Consider the following 21868-nt stretch of genomic DNA (forward strand, 5'->3'; position numbering starts at 1 on the left):
AAGGTCTTCAATCTTTCCCTAAAATTGTCACAACAGAGTGATTTGTTAATGGGAAACTCTTGCCTTAACCAGAATAAGAAGTGACATCTCTTTTCTAAAATACACAATAAAAATATTCAGTCAGATAAGCACTCTACCTACAGAAACATTAGCTGGGGCTTAATCATAACCTGAATGTTAGATATCATAAATGGCCAACAAAGACTGCAATAACTTGGAGACGGGGCCAGGAATCTATGAGGAAGTTGACAGAATCTGAAAATTTCCTATGGCTTTGCACACAATGACCTCAGCATTATAAAACCAGCACTGAAATAGCACAGCTATGGCTCCATGTTTTAATATGGTATTTGTGCTGAGATCTTCTAGTGTCCTTCCATCTGAAATGGCATTGTGGGATTATGCCATTTTTCTGATATTTTTGGAGCGCACTATAAGTGGAAGAGCTCTAGTATTGAGGGTTTCACTATTGCCAGCTCCAAACATTCAAAAACACTGTGTCCCTTTCTCCTTCTACTCAGGAATAATGACACTGCTTACAGATTATTGGTGTTCTGATTTTTTTAGTTCTCTAAATGCGTTGAAATCACTTTTCCAATACCCTCTGAAATCATGTGGGCTAGACATATTCTTTAAAATGAAAACTGAGATTTTCCCCTTCTTACAGTTTTCAATGGATTTAAAGTAAAACATCAATATTATGAAACTCACAAGAATATTAAGACAATATCAGAACTCATTATGCTATCTCATAGGTTGCTGAAGCTCTAAAATACTCTCTACTTCAGACTGAAGGGACTCCAAGCAAGAAAATCCTGGCAGAGCAGAGCTATGTGGACTTACTGGCTTGGTTTTGTTGACTCCAATGTGCCATCCACACTTCTGCCCTGAGTTTTCTTCATACGAAGTCGTAAATTATTCCAGCCTTGCTGTTAAAATGAATCTAGTAACAAAAGATAGATTTTTTTTTTTTTCCCTACCTGCCCACTCCCACCCAAATTTGTGTAAAAATTATAAAGGTTGGGTCTTTCCATCTAGTGGGCAGAAACCTTTTTCGTGTGTATTACAGGTAAGTAATCATATAAGGTGAAGAGCAAACAAATAAGACATTCTCAATGGAAAATTCATGACAAAGTATCTGTAGGCCATCCTGTAGGTTTATTTTGGGAGAAAAAAAAACACCTTAGTCTACTTGTGTGCAATTTGTAAGAAGCCAAAATTTAATTCACCGAATAGATTAGTCACTATAACCTGTTTGTTAATCTTTTAAGTAACCAGTGTATGTAGGTGTGCACAGATAATGAATACATATAGATGTTTCCTCATACAGATCTATATACTTTTCCTCCTGATATACTATTTACCCATGTGATTTTCACACTACCATTCTATTACTTGTGTGCATAAGAAGACATCTATTTCCCTACATTTTAAGGGTATGTTGTATGGCTACACTTTCTAATGTTTTATTATCACCTTCTTTGTTACTTGTGTCTCTTTCTGTCCCCCTTACTAAAATCCTCAGGCTTCTAATATACGTTCTTGCAATATTTTCTAATATATTTTGTTTCCAAGTAAAAGAATAAAATTCTCAAATAAATAACAAATCAGCTGTTAACAGCCTCCTTTTGAAGACATCACCAATTTAAAATCTTCCTTTAACTGGTAGAAACAGCAAATATAGCATTCTTGCTATGGGGTGAAATTCACACCTCTGAAGAGGGCCAATGGAAAGGCAAGCACCAGTCAAGCCGTGGACACGTCTTGTGCTGGTCTTCTGCATAGGAGTGAATTTCACCTGAAGTGAAAACAAAACAACCTTATTAGGTGGTAATAAAATAGAAAGGTAATCACAGTATTAGTTTGCTCATTTTCATTTTTTTTCTCCAGGAAAAAAAAATTGAGTAGAAATACCCACCTTGCACTGTCTGCCCTGACTTTAGAGTTACCTTGCAAAAGCTGTCATTGCATTGGTGATCTTACATTCAGAAGCCTCTAAAGCTACATGCTAGGTGATGTAACTTAAAGGATAGAATTAAAAAGCACACTTACCTCATGTAATCAAGCCATCTTCCACAATAGGAAACATTTTTATACTGTTTTACATTCCTGGGTTCTGCAAGTTTCAAGATACTCTTGTTAATCAATGTTGAGATAAATTTACTAGCAGCATACCAAAGCACTTTTTATAAGATTTCAATTACCAACCAAGCCAAACAAGTATGATCACTGATACAAGAAAGAAATCCCACATCAGCTTGTCAAAAAAGGAAGTCAGTAGTGAGATCAGAGTGCAAATGGGGCTGCACAATTTAAACACAGACCTGATAAAGTCAATGTAATATCAATGTACTTTTTAATATTGAATATCATTTAATGTGTTTTTATATATATTACTATTACTTTGAAAACCTTAGCAGCAGATGGTAAACAAAAGAGAATAATAAATGTGAATGTCATACCAGTTGTTAGTGCATTGCTTCTCAGCATTACACATTACATTAGTGCTAACGTTTGTACTGTGTTCAAATGGCAGCAATTAGACATCGCTAGAAAATGGACAAGATTATTTTGAAGATTTTCTCATTTTTGCATTTGCCAATTAGAAATACCTTATGAAGAGCAACACACTGATCAACAAACATATCATCAGTTTTTCCCTCTTTACCCTGTTCTTCTTTTCCAGAAACTGTATGTTCTACTTAAAGCAATCGCTTCACATGCAGTAGCCACGAAAATACTATATAAGGCCATTCAGATCTGACAAACAAGAGCAGATGTCTTTTTAACTCTGCAAGGTAATATTGCTGAGCACTTCCAAAATTTACCTAGTGTACAAACCCCTAGACTTAGTAGACAAAGAATAACAACACACTTTTAAAGAAACCAAACTCAGGGAGGGATTCTGTCTCTTTTTGTGTTAAAAACATTTACTGAATTGAATTGTTTAGTAAAGCAAGCATCACACAATGCTTCAAAATTTTAAAATTCAGGGATAAAAGTTTACATCCAAAAAGATGAATGGAAAATTGTGCTTTCAGACAGTAAAGTTATTTATCATACAGGGGGAACAAATTCATCTCACCATCAGATTCTGGGCAAATTTGTTTATGTACTGTATATATATATATATGTGCAGTTCATATCCAGGTCCTGCAAAAATCTAAAACTATGTGCTTCACTTCATGTAGCAAAGGCACCTGTGTTATTCTCCCTTTTGGACAAAAGGTGATATTATGTTCCAGGTTTCCTGATGAAGAATACATTGATTTCTGAATATCTCATTCCCATCTCTACGTTGAGTGGCAACACAAACCACAAGAGAAGGCAGCGCTGTATTCCTGCTTACACTGGAAGAAGTTGCTCTGCAGGCCGTTTGAAGCGTCGAACATGTCACAAGGGAAACCGAGCAGAACTGTGAAGCAGAGGGATAGTAACAAAAGGCTATTCTGGTGTGAGGATAAATTGGAGTCATTCTAGCTCCACAAGCAGATGTTGCTACTGGATTGACATGTGGAGCCTGCTCCTGCTGGGGACAGGTAAAGTTTACCATTGGGACAGACGCAGAGCTCATAGATAGTCTGGCGAGGAGCTGAAGAGCTGGGTGAGGAGGAGGAGGAGGAGGAGGAAAAGGAACCCACTGGTAGATTTCCCAGACGGATTGTATCTGCGTTTAAAAATATCTACAAGAGGAGGGGGGGGAAAAAAAAGGAGTAAGTAGATTTCTTTCAGCATCGTGACATATTTTAAAGACTTGTTTTGAGGCAGTCATGAGTTTTTTAGAAATATTTAAAAAATAGGTATATTTTATTAGAAGTATTAGAAAGATTATTAGAAATACTAGAAATAGATATTAGAAATAATTATTTTTAGAAATAAAAAAGCTGTCAAAATTTCATGTTTTTCAACTCTGTGTAGTTGCATCCCCATTAACACTCATTACTACAGTATATGCAAATACTTCACCCAACATGTTTATTCAGATACAAGCAGTGTCATACAAAAACATTTTGACAATATTCTTGAATAGGTTGAATTTTCACTTATACGTTTTATGATTAAAATTTATTCATTCATGGCAGTAGCATATCCTTGCTCTGGAAGAATTTGTATTTTAATAAGTGTGAAGTGATATTAAAGCACATTCCCGAGTGTGTTCCTGTAAGCAGCTGGAAATATGTGCTGAACTGTGCTAAATTGTAGGGGCTTAACAATAGCTACATCCAGAGAATAATTAAATAAGGGTACAGAGTCATATGCACAAAATAAAGAGCTTATTTGACCTAAATTAAGAGGAGAAAAAATTTCAGGTTAAAGTCTTATTAAGAAGGTCATCAAGCTATTCCCATTTGTTTTTGAACATTGAATATAATTTTTTTTTTTTTAAATCTCCTTCCATTGGAAATAGCGTAAGCAGTATGAGACTGTAAATACCAGTAATGTTCATGAACCTGTGTTGAGTTCTGCAATATTTAAACTTATGTTACATTTTCAGAGTGTTGAATAAACAATGTCATTAACTTAGGTAACTAAAGGAGGGAAAACCCATTTCTTCCACTGGCACAAGCAGACAAGTTTCCAGCTGCCTAGAGTTTATTTTTTATTTATGGAAGGAGTAAATGAGAGCCAAAGTAAGATCAGTCATTACCTCAGGTGCAGACTATGAACTTCAAGAAGACAGGTTACAAATCAAGATGGCTTTAAGCCCTGCAGATAACAGTGTGAAGCTTAGGAAAAGGTGAGTTCCTTAAATACTTACTAGTGTTTTTTATAAGGTATTGAAAATCATCAAAGCCAACTTGACACCATTATATCACAAAGTTGGCAGTACATGTAAAGAATCTGGGGAGATATGGCATGTATTGCTTTTTTCTACAGGAGACAAGTAATATTTTATGATAAAATCAGTGGTATATGGCAGAAAAGCAGCGCAGAAGCACTACTAAGCCCCTGCTGGAGAGAAGTGAAGGAGAGCAGGCTGGGAAAAATTTGAGGAGAGAAGCCTGGATAAAATCCCATACAAAGACTGATGCACAGTCATGTTACCATTCACAGCAGAAGCATTGTAAATGACTGGGATTGAATCACAGAAGGAAATACAGGCTGAAAGTAGCCCCAGACGATATAACCCTCCATCATTGTGAGTTCTCCAGCTCCCAGAGTAAGATACTGTCATCACTGGGAATTTACACTAAAAGGGACAGAAAGGGAGAATCTCTGAGGCACAGGTGACAACTGCATGGCACGATGCCTGTTTTATTTCACATCCTGACTGACAGAGGATTGATTAAAAAACTAAAATGAAGCAAATGATTATCTTTGTTCTGTAATTTATATGACAAAGGAATTATGTATTTACACACACATACATGCATTGCTGCTTTAAAAGTCCAGTATCATAGACCTGAAATAATCAGGAGTCAAAACCCCCGCAGAAATAATTTAGATGGAAAAAATGTGAATGGTGTTGGGAACAATTTAATAATGTTCTGCTAGAAATACAACTGAAAAAAAAAGATTACACATGTAAAAACATTCAGCTCAGCTAGGAGTAAATGTGAAAGTAACTCCGGCAAGCATAATAAGAAAACAAAATAACATGGGGAAAAAAAGAATTTGATAGAAAACTAGAAACTAGGAATTGGTAAAACGTAGGAAGGAAACAAAAGACATAATCATCAGTCAGTGGAGTGACGGGTAGTAAAAAGTAGTCTTTCACTTCTCATATCAAGAATAAAAGAAATATTAACAAGTCCACTATTAATGTAGCAATGGTGGAGTTATCAACTAGTACTGTGTAAAAATCCAGTAGCATTCAACAGTGTAAGCTCTACGTAAGTATAAGCGTTTCTTTTATACTGAATAGTGCTCAGCATAGTTCTGTACTTGGAGAAAGATCAAGTATTGATGTCAGAACATGACTGTGATAAAATACTTCAATTCCAACAGTAACTCAACAGGATATTAAACAGGAGCCAGTAATGTCATATACTTTTAATCAGCAGCTCTTGATAACTTTTAACAAATAGATCTCAAAAAAAAATCTGAGCAGCCTTTTGGACTACTAATACTGATAAGAAAAAGACTATTTCTATGCTTTTGTTTAAAAAAATGGAAGCAGGAGATATTAGAATATTATATATGTGATAATAAAAGGCACTTCAGGGTAGAAGACATACATGTAAGAAAATCCAACAACAATACAAGATTAGCTATTTGTACTTTTGACAGAGCATGTGACTGGCCATTAAGAGTTTAGCTGCAGTGGTGATGGGGAAGGATCATGAGAAATCTGTAAATCAAAATTAAATGGGTTCTAAAAGACCTGTCTTGATTCAAACAAGAATTAACTCAGAAAAAATCAGAGGGCATATATCTCAGAGATCAGGCTAGATTAAAATCTCTTGAACTTTATTATCTTTTTTTTTCTAGAAGCTCAATATTTTTATGTGTTTGTTTACATCAGGACGGCTATGCTTCTGCAACCCCTCATTGCAGATGTTCTGCAGTGTACTGCTCTAAGACTTTAATCCACTGGACCTCACTCCAGTGTGCATTACAGTACAATATGGCTCAGTTATTTTGCTCATTAAATTAATGATCTTTTTTAAGTGTAGCTGTGCATGCTTTTCTACTGGTGCTTACAAATTTCACACTGTGTTGTAGATCAATCCAGGTTTTTCTGGTGTCATAATCTTGAGCTATCAGGTAGCTATCAGGTCCTGGTCCCAGCAAGCATCCCAGAACATCTTGTGAGTAACGTGGATACCAGGGTACAGTGTCTGAGAAAAACTGAAGCGGCTTCTTGTGAGGGTGTATTGCTGCGGTGAGTCTAACAAGCTCTATGCCTTTGAAGAAAGCCGGGAAGGCTGTGCAATTTAAACAGACTCCTATAGCTAATCCCTGGGGAAGCTCGAGATGAAGAGTATTAATAAAGATTAATAAAGCTAGCATTAAAATCTACTCTGTACATATGCTTTCGAGGTTATAAATAAAAGCTAAATTTACAGATGCAACATCGCTACCTATTAGTTAAGCAGGGGTCCAAACATATCATCAGAGTAGCCCAATACGTAAGGAATTTCAGAGGAACATAGTCCATGTTTGAGGACATACCCTCTCCTCTCCTATCATCTGCTAAAAACTGAAATTCGTGGCCAAAAAGACCTCCAACATCAGTAAAACTTAAACAACTTACCATTTTATGCCTGATGTTATGAGGTGTTTAAAGAGAAGGGAAGAAGTGGCAAGACAAAAAACTGAACAGTATTATATTCCCAGGGAACACTGTTGCTAGATGGCAGTAGTTAATGGAAGTGCCTGTACACACAGTCTTTCTCTAATCTTTTGTGCTGCGAAATGTATGAGATAAGTCATTTAATACTTCATATGCATCAAGGCCACACAAGCCAGTCATGCTCTTTCTGAGAGTCTCACACCTCAGCAGATAAATAGGCAAGGATAAAAACAAAACTTTTACCCATTCTTGAAATATTGTGGGAGACTGACTGAGAGATTACAAAATGGAAAAGGCAACAGCTACTCAGAGAAATGCTATTTCACAGAGAGCAGAGAACTGAGCAGCATCTTTCCTTCTAAATACTTAAGGTTTAGAAATCCTAGTCCACTGCTTTGTCTTGTGCATCTTAGCGCTGAGAAAAATATATCAGCCCTATAGTGTCTAAAAATAGACCTGATTTCTGACTAATTAAAGTAGCAAACTGAATCAGCCTGTAGGGCGTGTGACAGGAATGGAAAAATCGTACTATTTTTACATATATTTTTTGCTAACGGAGATCCGAAAGTTATCTGCTCATCAGACTGTGTTGTTAATCTGAACAGTGAGAGGGAAAAGGAGAGGAAAACAAGCCACAAAATATAGATTATCTACAAACCAAAGAACTAAATTGAAGGAGAGAACTTTCAGTGGGCACGATACAGGCATGAGGTAAACAATCAAATATTCCTACAAGCCATTTCATACAGAGATATGGCCCTGCCATGTATAAAAGTTCTCCACTGGGTCGTTAACTAAGTCCTCTCAAGAGAGGAGATGATAGGCTAAATTGATAAAGCCAAATGAAAGAATTAGGATTTATAAACATGGAAGAATTTTCTGTGTGCATGTACAGTTTGATTAGACAGGTAATTCTACAGAGCTGCAAAGGCATATTTCAGGGCTAATGTAGATAAGAAATGGCAGGAAACTGGAGGAAATGTGGAAGAAAAGAAGGAAAGCTGAAAGGTTGGTGTTCATCAACCAGTATGAGGAGACAGTGTAATGACATCTCACTAAATAAACCTCTTTAATTCCCTTAGGCTCTTCAGAATTAATCTGGTTTCTAACAATGCAAGATTTTTTCTAGTCTTTTTGCTCTTCTGCATATGTTATCAGAAGCGTACATACAAAGAGGATTATATAGATTGGGTCACTAGACTCAACTATATAATTTTCATATGCTGGTATGTTTTAACATTCAAGGTGATGAACTATAGGATAAATTGCAGTACTTTAGTTCACGTGGGCCATTTGTTCTAACACCTATCTGTGTTTTTGACATTTATTTTAAAACTATTAACCTAAAATAGCTTTCATTAAATCTGAAAGATAGTTCTGAGAAAAAGAAAAAAAATCATCATGGAAAATTAAAATATTAACTTGATAGCATATATACAGTAAAATACATATGCTGGCACAATATCTGGAACCATATCTGTCATGATGATTAATAGTACTGAGGAACAGTTAAACAGTGAAATGAATGTGATGACTGGAATGAAACTGATACTAAATATTCAGAGAAGACCAAAAGATCTAGTACAACCTGTGCATTGAAAATGTATTCTCTACAGGAGTAGGATCAATTGACCACAAGACAAATCAGACCTTTAGGCCAAAGCATGCTCTGGTGTGGTGAATGTTCTCTTTCTAAAGATTATACCTGATACACCTGGACAGAGCCACACTGGCAAGTTTCTTTTGTTAACATTGCTCCCATTCCCACCTCCATATTATGCCTGGAACTACTGACAACTGAAAGTGATTTGAAAACTAACATATACATACGTTAAATATAACATTGTACATTAGTGAAGTGTACAGTTCCTGCTTGAATGGAAGAATTTATGGTTTGACTCTTCAATAATGAAGTGGTGTTTATGAGAGTCATGTTTCATCTTAAGTACACATTTTTGTAAGTTCATGGTAAATAAACACAAGCATATATTGTAACTTCTAAGTTATAACCCCAGTGCAATTTATATAAGTGGCTGCTGAAGCAAAAACTTTCTGGTGTATTTATTCTTTCTGTCAAGAAAATAATTTTCAAGGATGATCAAATGGGGTTGCTGTGAATGTTAACCAGTTAAAGTTTACAAGTTCCAGTGCTCATGGAATGCCAATGGTAGTCTCACGCACAAGAATTCCCAGAATCAAATTCTACATGATATTAGAAGTCTTTGCAAATTAATTCAATCAGGGGACAGATGTGACTTCTTTGTGATTTATGTACCCAACCCAGAAAGGAAATCTGTTTGGAATATTTGTGCTTAGTCTACTGAGTACAAAAACTTATTAATTAATTACCATTCAAATCAGAACTAGATTAAGATGTGATATTAATGGAAAAAGATTTTATTTATATAATAAATTATTCATTGTCACTTCTTTTTCTCTTTCTAATAAAATGGCTTATGCTGTTGGTCTTCAAAATTTGCCCATGAACAAACAGATCAAAGATGGGTGACGTCAATTAAAACACTTTGCTTTTGTAGTTTGGGAACACTGTACTTTGGTTGTAGACTTCTACATAAAAGTGCTTTTTACTATAAATTAACTTACACTTTAATAACTGTTTCAAGTTGAAAATGAAAGGTTTTTTTAAAAATAACATGGCATTTTAATAATTTTAAATATCTGTCAAAACATCTTAATAGAATTCTTGAAACCAATAATTTAAAAAATACAGAAAACTTTTCCCTTCAATTCCACTAATCTCTTTCCTCCCAGACAACAGTGATGAGTCAACTAGTTAACACCATGAAAAAGGGTTGTGAAAACAAAATGCAGCACACATTTATTAGACAATTTTTGGTGAATAAACAGTGGATCTTTCAGCTCTAGAGCCTGCCATTGGTTATTTTTTATTGAACTTACTTCATCCATATGAAAAATTTACTTTTTTTTTTGCAAACATTTAATCTCAGACAACATAACTCGGCTGAATTGAACTAATCTAGGAAATGTTATTGCCTTTGATCAGCCATTCCTCTGTAGTCATGGTAAGCAGCTTGCAGAAAAAGGTAATTCCATTTCAGTGTATTTAGATAAAGAAATCTTTTCTTATTTTCTGTTTCAGAACATAAAAACTATCCAGAAAAAAAACACCAAACCCAAGATTTAAAATGGTACTGTTAGTTGGGCTTACAAGTGAAGATTACTCCAGTTTTATTAATTTCTGTGCTAAATACGTCTCCTGGACTTAGAGAGGGAACTGGATAGGATTATAGGTCAAATGTTAGTCTGTATGCATTTATTAGGCTCTACAAAATAATCTTGGGTGGATGCTTCATAAACTGTGTGGTGCTAAAATGGTAAATATAAACTTGGCCTCTTGTCTGCAACACTGATTTTGAGCAAACTTTGTCTGTTAAAGAGTATTGCCCATTTTTAATGTGACAGCTATAAACCTCACCAAGGGATCAGCCTCATTATGCCAGAAACAAGCAAATGTAGTCTACAAATGGTGCTACGAAGGAGTGTAATTTGACAAGGAAATACAGGGCATAAAGAATTAAGTAGGAAAAAGGTCACAGACAGGGTGACTAATGTGAATATGTTTGTAAAAATTAGAAGCCTCTGTGCATTTTCCTCCTTTTATTTACTTGGTCTTTGATAGTCAGTGGGATGCAATGAAAGTGCAGAGCCTAGCTTACATAGAAGCTGCTTGCAAAAATACATAGCAGCTGCAAAAGACTCATAAGACCTGAAGCTAGTTAGCAGCCTTCTCCTTCCAAAGGTGATGTATTGTCAAGCCCATTAAAATTAGTTGTTAGACCAATGAGTGGACAACATCAAATAATCCTTTAAACTTGTTATCATTATATGATAATGTATTTCAGGTTCAATTCTGACATATTTTTATGCCTAGCAAAATCTAGTATCTACAGAATTCAAAACTGATCTGCACTTTTGCATTGTGTTTATATGTGAAAGAAGCAGTAGACAACTAGTAGTCATTGTGCTGAATTTCCAGACAAGAAATGTTCTTTTTCTTCTTATGTGAACCAATAGATTCAGCTGGAGCCTGGAGCTTCACATTTTATTTTCCTTGTAAATGATTGCTGCTTTAAACCATTGGTTACGGTTTATTTATAGAATAATACATAGTTCACAACTAAATGCCAAGCTATAATTGAATCAAAGGATTCTGCTGATGCCTTGACTCACAAGGGTGCAGCTCAAGAGCTTTATAAAGGGCAGCAGAATCTGAGTCTAAATTACAGCCCCCAGTATTCAGTCTGGGATCACACATTATAATGCGTAATAGGGCTAAAAGGATTATTATAATACTGCAGTAAATAAAAAGAAAATGTATCAAACAGCGGAATCCAGAATGCTTGCAGAGGCTTTCAGTTTATGATGTGGGAGGCTAGAAATTATACTGCATGAGAAATAAGGCTAGAGGAGAAGTATTTCATAAACACATTTATGTTCTTAAAAAGTATTCTGAATTTATTCTTAAATAAAAGGAAAATATATGTTTCATAGATTAATCTACAGTAAATTCATAACATTCTGCTACGTGGCTATAACTGGTTGATTCCAGATGCCACATAGCTATTTTCTGGCATAACAGAGCAATAATTATGCTATAGAAGGAAAATATTAATTCACATATATTTGATTTTTTTTTAATAAGCTTACAAACATTAAAAAGTTAAATTTAGTTAACCAATGTGAGAATAATACAAAAATCTTGTATTTTTTCTAGTACAAAAAATGTCTTATCACAAAAATGGTTCACAGATCCAATTCACAAAGACAACATTCCTTTATTCGTGAAAGAAACCTGACTGATAAAGCATACATTTTTAAGGCTAAAATGAAGATTATTTTTGACATAGATACTCTGTTTTGGTTTAGAACAAGTTTTCTTAAAAATAAGTAATGATAAACCTTTTACACTTTTTTCCATACTGTCTGCTAATCTGTGGTGTATCTTTTAGGCTGTAAGCAAGGACACCAATCAATATTTTGTTAAGTAGACATTTTATCCATCAGATATTTACCCTGGTTCCTCACACCAGGCTGTAAATACTCCAGCAATTCCCTAATGTGGCCACGGTAACTTTGCACAACTGGTGGTGCTGTGGAAGCTCATCGTACACCTTCCAAAGTGTTTCTGCAATTTCCTCTGACCCTCTACAGCATAAGAGATAAAATAGCGGACTATAAAGGCATTGGTCAGACCTCAGGATGGAACTTCTCTGAATTTAGGGTTTGGTTACAGATCTTACTGGAATTGCAAGTATTCAAGACATAATTAAACACTTTGAACTTTGTCGGATGTATGTTTACAGAACAGCTCCTTGGGAAAGAGTGGGAAAAGGCTGGTAGCTTGTTTTCTGATAACTATCAATCTAACATCTATGTGGGAATTCACAGATGTGCAAAGTCTTACTTACCATGTAGAGGAATATAATGATTTTTAATAGGAAGTTCAACAAAATCTGTTTTACACCGGCATTTTTTTCCTACAAAGTATTTAATACTGAATTGAATTCCAGTTCTGAATCATACATAATATAGTAATTATAACTTTTCTTAGGTTCCCATTCTCAAAGTCCAACTGAGGTCATAGGGCATTATTTCCAAAACTACCTTTTCAATAAATTGTAGTCAATACTTAAGAAAAATTAGAAGTCATGCAATAAACTCACAGTGTTGATATAGAGAAAAATGCCTGGTGAACCCACAGATTAAATATTTGTACAAAGCACCACAGAAATGCATGATACTAAACCAAGACATTATAGATACAACCATTGCTTCAGGGATCATGGGGAACTGAGGAAAGGTAACAGTCTTTCTGTAGCTTGTTTTTTTTCTTTTTCATTTTCATTTGAGTATTACTTTTTCCCTCTAGCAATATCATTAAGGGAAAGAACAAAGAAATACATTCTAGGTGAAAAATTTATGTTAACAAATGTAGGAAACATACTAGATTGGGCCAGGTAGGGATTTATGGAGGGGAAGCAGGAAAGGAAGCTGTAGCCCCTGCAATAAAAATACCCACAGAGAGGACAAGGGTGAGGGATGACAATATTTACTATTAAAAGAGGATTAGATTGTCCTTACTGCTATCTCAGCAACTTTAGGAAACAGTAACAAAGACTTCATATTTAGAGAGGTGGTAAGTAAAGATGAGAGATTATGGGAAGAGCTGGCTTTTGGAGAAACTCAGAAATAAGATGGGGCATGTGGTATTTGAGGCTCTGAATTAGGAAAATATTGTGCTTTAATTATGCAGGCCAGATACTTGCATCAACTGAAAAATGTTATCAAAGTAGGCCTTTGATACAGTATATTGGCCAAAAATGTTCCTGTCTGCATTGTAACGCAAAGAGTGTGAATTGCAGGGGACTATCTGTCATAGATGTGAATGCTGCTGTTGTATGTTGTTGCTTATTTGGATAGTTTGTGAAGTATCTGGAACATTTGGTAGAAAATACAAAATACAAACACAAAAGGCAAAAAATTTCTAAAGAGCTCTGTTCCCAATTAGATATTTACATTAAACAACCGGTTTTCCAAAAATGCTGTAACCTGGCAAGTCCCACTGAGAACAATTTGAAAATCTATCCATTTCTCCAAAGTGCCTAATAGAAATCTGAGAGCCTTTGATACCCTTTCACAAGTTTTTTTTTAATGTTATATCATTTTAAGATTGAAGATTGAAGGACTCTCTATCAGTAATCTTTCACGCGTTTCTGCAATACATGGATTGCCAACCAAACCAGTGACCCAATTTAAAATCGTTTTCATGAGTTCGCACAGGTTTACACATGAAGAATCTATATTTTTTTCAAAATCTTTTTATGTCATGCTGATCACTGAAACAAGACACTGATGAAACAGTACAGTGAACATACCATTGAAGCACTCTGTCTCTCTTACAGAGATTGTAACAGTTCAGGGAAATAAATCACAAATTTGTGTAGAGCAAATTTGTTAAACCTCTTCATCATGGTTTAATGAAGTACTAATCCAAATTAATCCAGACTTCTCTCTCTTAGTTTGCCAGATTCATCCAAAGTGATTTTTTACCGTTGTCACTTAGCTGTCTCTGTCCCATGGATATGCTGAAGGACTGGGTAGCTTTTTCCTTGACTCTTAGATTAAAAATAATTCTTATCTATATTTATTTAACTAACATTTTTTTCAGTGTGAATAAAACTTAGTGATTCAAATATTTGCAAAAAAACAAATAAGTATCAATAATTGAGCAAGCTAAACCAAAATTACTTTCACGTAGGCAAATGCAGAACACTTCTCGTGATGTTTACCTTGCTGCTGACTAAACTATCCTCACATTGTTTGCGTTACGCTGGGCAGAGCTGTAGAACATTTCTCTGCCGGCTGAACTTACCTCCCCTTCTGTGGACTGTAAGTGCAGTTCTTTCCTACAGGTAGCCTTTAAGTCTCCTGCAGCTGCATTGACTTGCACTCCCCTGGGTGCTTCCATCACCAACGATCTAGTAGGAGATTCAAGTCTGAAAGACAAAAACAATCACTGAGAAAAAATGCACTGAATCAAACCACCAAAAACCACCCAGCCCCAAAACCCACAATGCGTGTAGATAGAAATGTATTTTGAAAGGTAAAAAGTAAAAATGAAAGTAAAAATGAGTTATACATGTGATTCTCTCACTACTATTTATGGCCCAGAGAAAAAAAAAATTAAGTATGTGTTTAAATCTATTCCTATTTAAGACAGCATTTAAGCATATACTGATATAAGCTTGTCTGCTTAGTGACGCTTTCTGGCATTATTGGCATACCTATGCCTTTCTGGCATACCTAAATTACTTGACCTAATTTACTTGTACTAATACTGAAATATAGGTACTTCAGAATCCACATGTCTCTGTGAGTGCTTCTGTAATGACAGGTTAATAACTAAAGTCTGCTTAGTGACTGATGACAAATGTGCAACTAAATAAAAAGGAAACAAAACACTTAAAAAGTTTTAAATAATGATGTAAAACCGATTAGAATGACTTTGCCTTCACAGGCTCATTCATATTTCAGGTAGGTGTAGCAGCATTATGTACGAAGGAGAGATGAAAAGAAAATCTGTTATGCTTCTATTATTGTGGGGTTTTTTGCATGATTTATCTGTTCTGTAAAATACTCATTATGCTCTTTAACCCTGTTATAATACGGTTAAGATGCATATCACCGGGTCTTGGCATCTTTCCTCAAAGCAGCTATTGTTCTTCTACTGTCAGTCTCCCCATTTCTCTCTGCCCTATACTCAAGATCCTCCATCAACCTTAATGCAGAACTATGATGCTTTCTTAGCTATGTTATCTCACAGAATTGTACAGGTTTCTCTCGAAAGGGAAGTACTAATGCAAAGATTTCGTAGCAGTCGTGCTCACACACTGAATAGGAAAGGTGATTGGATGAAAACTGTATTGAACTAGGAAACAAAAATTTGGATTCCAGTTGTGTTCAGCTGTAGACTATGTGTTCAGCAGAGCCACGTTAAGAGAGAGACAAATCTTTTAATCTATTTATAACCCAATAATATAATGACAGAACACAGTTCCACTTTACCTGAAAAAAGGCTTTTTGTAAGATGAAATATATTAATGATAGAAAAGTCTAGAATGAGTAGCTTGAAGAAAACATTGTATTTCCCTCTTCAACAAATTGTATTTTGAGCGTTAGGTCACATCCATCCAAAAATATCATGAGGTACTACATGTATAAAGAAAAGAATATTTTGACAAAGAATTTGCTACAGAAAAGCCAAATGAAAGATCTGACAAGCAATGGAACAAGAGATTTTCAGTGTATTTCAACTGTTTGAAATTGAATTTTTTAAGTCTACAGAATAGCGATGGATTATCATTTTGAAACCAAAATGCCACATTTGCATGCAAAGTAAGTCACTGAGATGGTGTCTGTGAAATATTTCTGCTTGTTACACATCACTGACACTCAATAGTGAAAGGGAAAAAAAAAAAAAAAAAGAAAAGCAATTATTTGGCAATACAAAATGAAAGTATTAAAAGCAGGTGTCCAGATAGAGAAAAACACTATTTGTAGCTACCTATATAAAAAAAGCATACATGGGATATAAATAGACAGGAGGAGTAGAAAAATCTATATTTCTGTTAGTGCTAAACCATTTTCTTTCATTTTTTTGACACTCTGCAGGGACAAGTTAATAGAGGGTTCTGCAGTTCTTTGTACCAGGGAAGAATCTAAATATCATGAATTATTTAATCATATACATCAGTGTTTTTCAGGTGGTGGTTTGTGAACTTCTGATGGCTATAAGACAGCAGAAAAAGAGCTTCCAAAACCTTTCAGAAACCACATGAACGATAAAGTTTAGAAATTAGATTTTCAAAAGTACTCTGTTGCCTTAATGAGGTTTTACCTTGAATTTAAAAGGAAACTGAATTGTATAAATGTTAAATGATTGGATACTTCCATTCCATATTTTTTAGCAGTATATTTTTGTGATTTATAACCTACTTGCCAGGAATATTAACATTTCTCAGTGGTTTCAGCTGCCATTTCATAATCATGAAGAGAAAAGTGCTCTTACCTACATTTATTGCATTGAACTGATGGGTATTAGCAAAGTCACAAATATTTCTGGTTTCATAACATCAAAACCACTCTTAGACCTGACTGAAATTTTTCAGCAGGTGGACAATAAAAACCTATTTAGGAATATCTTTCAAGAAACTATGATTTCGTTTGAAGAAAAAACTTTTTTTTTTCCAAAACACATGACAGTGTATAGCTCAAAGTTGTTCTGTCTAGTTTCATCACTGTTTTTCATGAACTACATTAACATAAATGACTTCCACTTTCTCTAAAAAGAAAGCATTTCAGCGATTAATTTCTGAACTTGAGAAGAAGTTGTTAATATCAGCCTTCTACACACTGTGAAGAAATTTCTTTTTCAGACAACAGATTTTTTTAGCAGTTTCCTGAAATCAGATAGTGTGGTAGAAATGTCAATAAACGGCTGATGATCAGCAGAGCAGTTTTTAAAACACCACCCATCTATTAGTAAAATTGAATGCCTACATCTGTTTTACAGTTACTAATTTACTTTTCTTATTATTCTTCTTCGGATAATCTACATCTGAAAAGTGACTTAGCTGTGCAATCTGCAGCATGCTACTGGAAATGCAAAAGTCTATACACATAGAGATTATTTCCTCAATGTTTTGAGATAAATGACGTTTGATATGCAGCTGCTTTATAATATTTTTTCTTTGTCATATTTCTGAAAGCTTTAATCTCTACTATAAACTTATTGTAACACTTCACATTGTAATACTCATCCCTCCAAGGAAAAGTGCATTATTACAATAGCATACCAAGAATTTGCTTTCCTTTCATATTTACTGATGGCCTGTCACAGTGGCATTTACATCTATGAGTGAATCCTATTCAGATAATTTAATTTTTCTTTCCCAAACAACAAACAGATATGATGGAGAAGGTGACTACTGTTATTATCAGACAGAAACTACAACATTGTAGGAAAGAAAAAGAGGCTTTTAAGAATAGGTTTTTAAATAACATAATGTATCAATTCGCTATATGTGATGCAGACAGATGATCTATCCAGAGCAGAGAAGGGCTTTTTTCTTTCCAATTATCAATGGTTAATTTGTGAAAAAAGATAAATTTCAGAGGATCAAAGCTGTATGAATTTCAGTTGAATTCATTAAAGAATTATTGCTAAAAAAGGAAACTTTTCAAATATCTTGATTATGTTCCTTTGAAGGTATTAAAATATTTCTCATCAGAAATGCAGAAACATTTATTTTTCATTTGGTATTTTCTGTTTACAAGCTGACCTAGATTGTATTAGAGAAAAATAATTTAAAAAATGAACCAAAAGGTTTCATTTTGGGTTTTAAGAAATATTTTAGATTTACCTTTTGCATATCCCTCATACTCTCATGGGATATAATTTATCCATGTTAATTTTGTTCTGTTAGCTAGCAGAAGGTATTTCTTACAATAGAAGGAAATAGAAGATTCCCCTGTGCAGATGTGAATAATTTATGTGCTTTGTGTCTATTTAAGCAGTGGATCCAACCCATGCTACTTAGTAAAATGACTGATATGAACCTCTACCAATGTGGAATTTATGTTTGAAACAGGGTATTAAAAAATATACTGTCAACTAGAGATTGCACATGTAAAGCAGGTACTCATTTCCCCTTTACTGGCACCTTTACACCTGGGGGTTGAGAAATACTTTAATACTTTCAAGTATTTAACTTTCATATATGACGGTCTTGCCAACATATATTGTTGTGGCTTTTTTCAGTTAGCATAGGAATCCTGTTATTAAAAAAAAAAGTTTTGCAAATATAAAACCAATGGAAAATCTACACATTGACTTGGTAATCTTTTTGTAGATTTCTACAGATTAAAATAATTGTGGCATTGATCTTGCTGCCTGTAGGTAAAGAGTTGTGGCAGTCTGGGGCTGCAGAGAGGTAAGATGCACAAAGAGGAGAAGGGAAGGCAAATGGATGTGCCAAGCCTCTCTCTATCCCTCATCCTACTTCTTCCTTGTAAACAAGGACTGCCAACCCCGAAAACTCATAGAACGCAGGGCCTTCCTCTTCCACAAGTTAAACCATTTTGTTCCGAATTAGAATTAAGAATTTTTTACAAAAATAATTTTGAAAATGTTGTTTTCCAGAAATCTCAAATAATTTTAAATATATATTCTTTCCATTTCTATTACTATGAAAAGAACAGCTGGCTGCCCTCATGCTCAAGGAAACTGATTTCAAGAATCCTCCAGTGAGACCAAGAGTCCTTAAAGAAGTCCACTGAACACTGACGATGCTAGGTAAAATCAGGGTTTCCATTCAGTCCATTTCCTGGAAGTCAGGCTGCAAACTCCAGTAGTATCCATAAAGAATAACCAGGGACTTTTATGATCATGGTGACAAAAAATCTGGAAGCCTTTTTTTTAAGATATTGTAACTATTCAAACAGAGGATTCTTGATTAGCTGCATTTGACATCACAGTGGAATACTATGAAAATAAAATTACTATTCACTCATTTCAATTTCATTACTTATACTATTTACAAGATTATACATGCACTTTTTAACATATATATAAAGTGACTAAAAATCTCTTTTTGATATTTTTACACGTATCAAAATGTGCACCTCTGCAAGATGCATATGAATCATTGCCAGAATAGTTATTTTTCCTGAAGCTTGCTGTATTCTGATGTTTTTAACCAAATGCTTGTATTTTCAGGATGAAATATTTTATTTATTAAAATGCAAGCGTAAGTGTGCAGGCCTCATGATTCCTTAATATTGTTCATTGATCATCAGATATCCTTTATCAAGAAGCAAAATTCTCATATGTTCATGTGAAGCTCTTTAATTTATGTGGGAACCTAACCTTTAAGGGCACAATTTGGCTCTATTTTGTGACTTCACAACACAAGTCTTAAGTAAGAGAAAGTTAAATAAATATTTTATGGAATAGGTAATGGCCTAAACCAGTAAATATTATAATAACTTTTTTTTTCCAATATCCAATTTTGCAACTCATGGACAATAAACTTAAATAAAGAGGAAACTTTCTTGACTTAAATCAGATCGGTAGAAGGGCATTCAGTATAGCATTTCATGTTATGTCCATGCTCTGCGTGTCACTGACTTTGGCATGTGTCAGCATGTCCTTATTATAACTCCTGAAATTCTCATTAACCCAGAAATCACCTCACCAGGCTCAAATCTGAGTTCTAATTGCCCTGTACGTGCCACTGGCTTCAGTTCAGTGGGTCTCCATTATCATAGAGACATTTGAAACAACTGAGTATTTTAATGTTGTTTGACATAGATGACAAATCAGAAAAACAATTTCCCCACATAGGGAAATAAAGAATCTCTTCTAAGAATACAAAAAATAGTAGTTACTGAGGAGGAAAAGTAAGGAATAAAATGTCATTGAAGAGTTTTTCAGTGATGTTATTAAAGGACTAGAAAAAGTGAAGAAGCATCAAGGAAAGGTGAGGAGTGTTGGGGAGAGCAAATGTTTAAAGCAAGAGCTTGACAAAATAAGCAGGTGATGTGAGGAAGGTTAAAGAGAACTTAATGCATGGTTGTTTCTTAGAGTGTGTGAGGGAATAGCCAGAATAGCTAAACACAGGGAAAATATAAAAATCAGAAATAATATTAAGAACATAACAAACCAAAAGCCTAACTGGAATCTCAGGTAGTAAAAAATCACGCATTCCAGAATGTAAAGTCCACTAAAACCCAAACCTTTGAAAATCAAGAAAATTAGTAGAAATGTAAGGTTTAGAATGTGAGTGATTATTTCTTAGAGAAATACCGCAACATGCTTTAAAGTCTAAACTTTCAGGCTGTGAGACAAAGATCTGCATATGAGACAATGCAAAATAGTCCCTTAAGGAAAGGTATGGGAAAAGGATTCCTCATAACCCTGACATCTTAAGAGCTACCCCTATTCCACCTAAAATATTCCCCTTCGCATAATCTTCCTTACTTTTGTTCTGACCTGAAACCCTTTCTACACATGCCCTGCCACTCTGCTAAACATCCCTACATGAAGTTTATTTTCTTTCCAGAAATAACTCCATTACCTGAGTTGTCTTTCAGAATATATTTTCTTAAAATAGAAAACTGTCTTGTCAGAAAGAGATTGAAGCAACATGCCCAGAGATAATGCTCAAGTGGCTGTCAAGAGTAAGATCTGTACATAAAGTGCCTAGGGGAGGCTGAAGAGCCAAACTGGGCTCTTTGAACAACTGGAAACACATGAGAACTTGTTGATATAAAATCTTCTCAGTTTTGAAAACCATTAGCTTCCTGTGATTAGGAAGTGACAGTCCAGACAACCTGTAATCTTCTAATGATAGTTTCAATATTGTTTCCCTAAAGGGCCTTAAGCCGATATAAATGGACATATTTTTCCTGAGATAAACTGCAACATGGTTTTGATCCACATCTTGAGGAAACTGCATCTCATGTGGAAAATTATTCTGCTGAAATTCCTTTGCAAGGTCTGCTTCAACGTCTGCAGATTAAGCATAGCAGAGAGCTTGGAATATACTCTCCAGTGGCTTGGACTTGGACTGCATCTAACCAGTCCAAGAAGAAAATGGTCCACTCAAAAAAAAATCCAACAAAAAACCAAACCTAAACAACCTCAGAAAAGGTTTGGTGAGTTTATTTTCAGTCAATTTTTTATGGCAAGCACCATTTTGGAAAGAACTAGAGAGAGATTTTTTTACCTTCTGCAATAGCAAATAGAGTGGTAGACTATGAAGAAGCTAAATAGCTTTTTTCTTTCTTTTTGGCAGTGAATTCTATCTTGAAATACAACCGAGGATAGAATGAAAATTGCAGGATAAGACATGGAAAATCATTCATTCTTCTCTACTGCTTAGGCTACCTATGGAGTTCTCTGTATAATTATAAACAATAGGAGTTGTTTGGTGGACTGTGGAACTAATAGTTTTATAAACTCATGTACTCCCTGTAACTATCCACCACACAACTCCCCATCCTCTGAACCTCCTTTTTCTTATACCC

General features: G+C 34.9%; 1 protein-coding gene across 2 annotated transcripts in view; it reads right to left on the reverse strand.

The window, feature by feature from the left end:
* Positions 1-3476: 3476 nt before the first annotated feature.
* SGCZ (sarcoglycan zeta) overlaps positions 3477-21868 on the reverse strand; it is a 234771-nt gene continuing 216379 nt past the window's right edge. For both annotated transcript variants that reach the window (XM_072862143.1, XM_072862142.1), the window contains 2 exons: positions 14652-14775; positions 3477-3683 (listed from right to left, as the gene is read on the reverse strand). In XM_072862143.1, coding sequence (XP_072718244.1) covers positions 3477-3683; positions 14652-14775 — 331 coding nt within the window. The remainder of the gene's footprint in view (positions 3684-14651; positions 14776-21868) is intronic.

This window comes from Ciconia boyciana, chromosome 5, assembly GCF_034638445.1.
Source record: "Ciconia boyciana chromosome 5, ASM3463844v1, whole genome shotgun sequence".
Taxonomy (NCBI): domain Eukaryota; kingdom Metazoa; phylum Chordata; class Aves; order Ciconiiformes; family Ciconiidae; genus Ciconia; species Ciconia boyciana.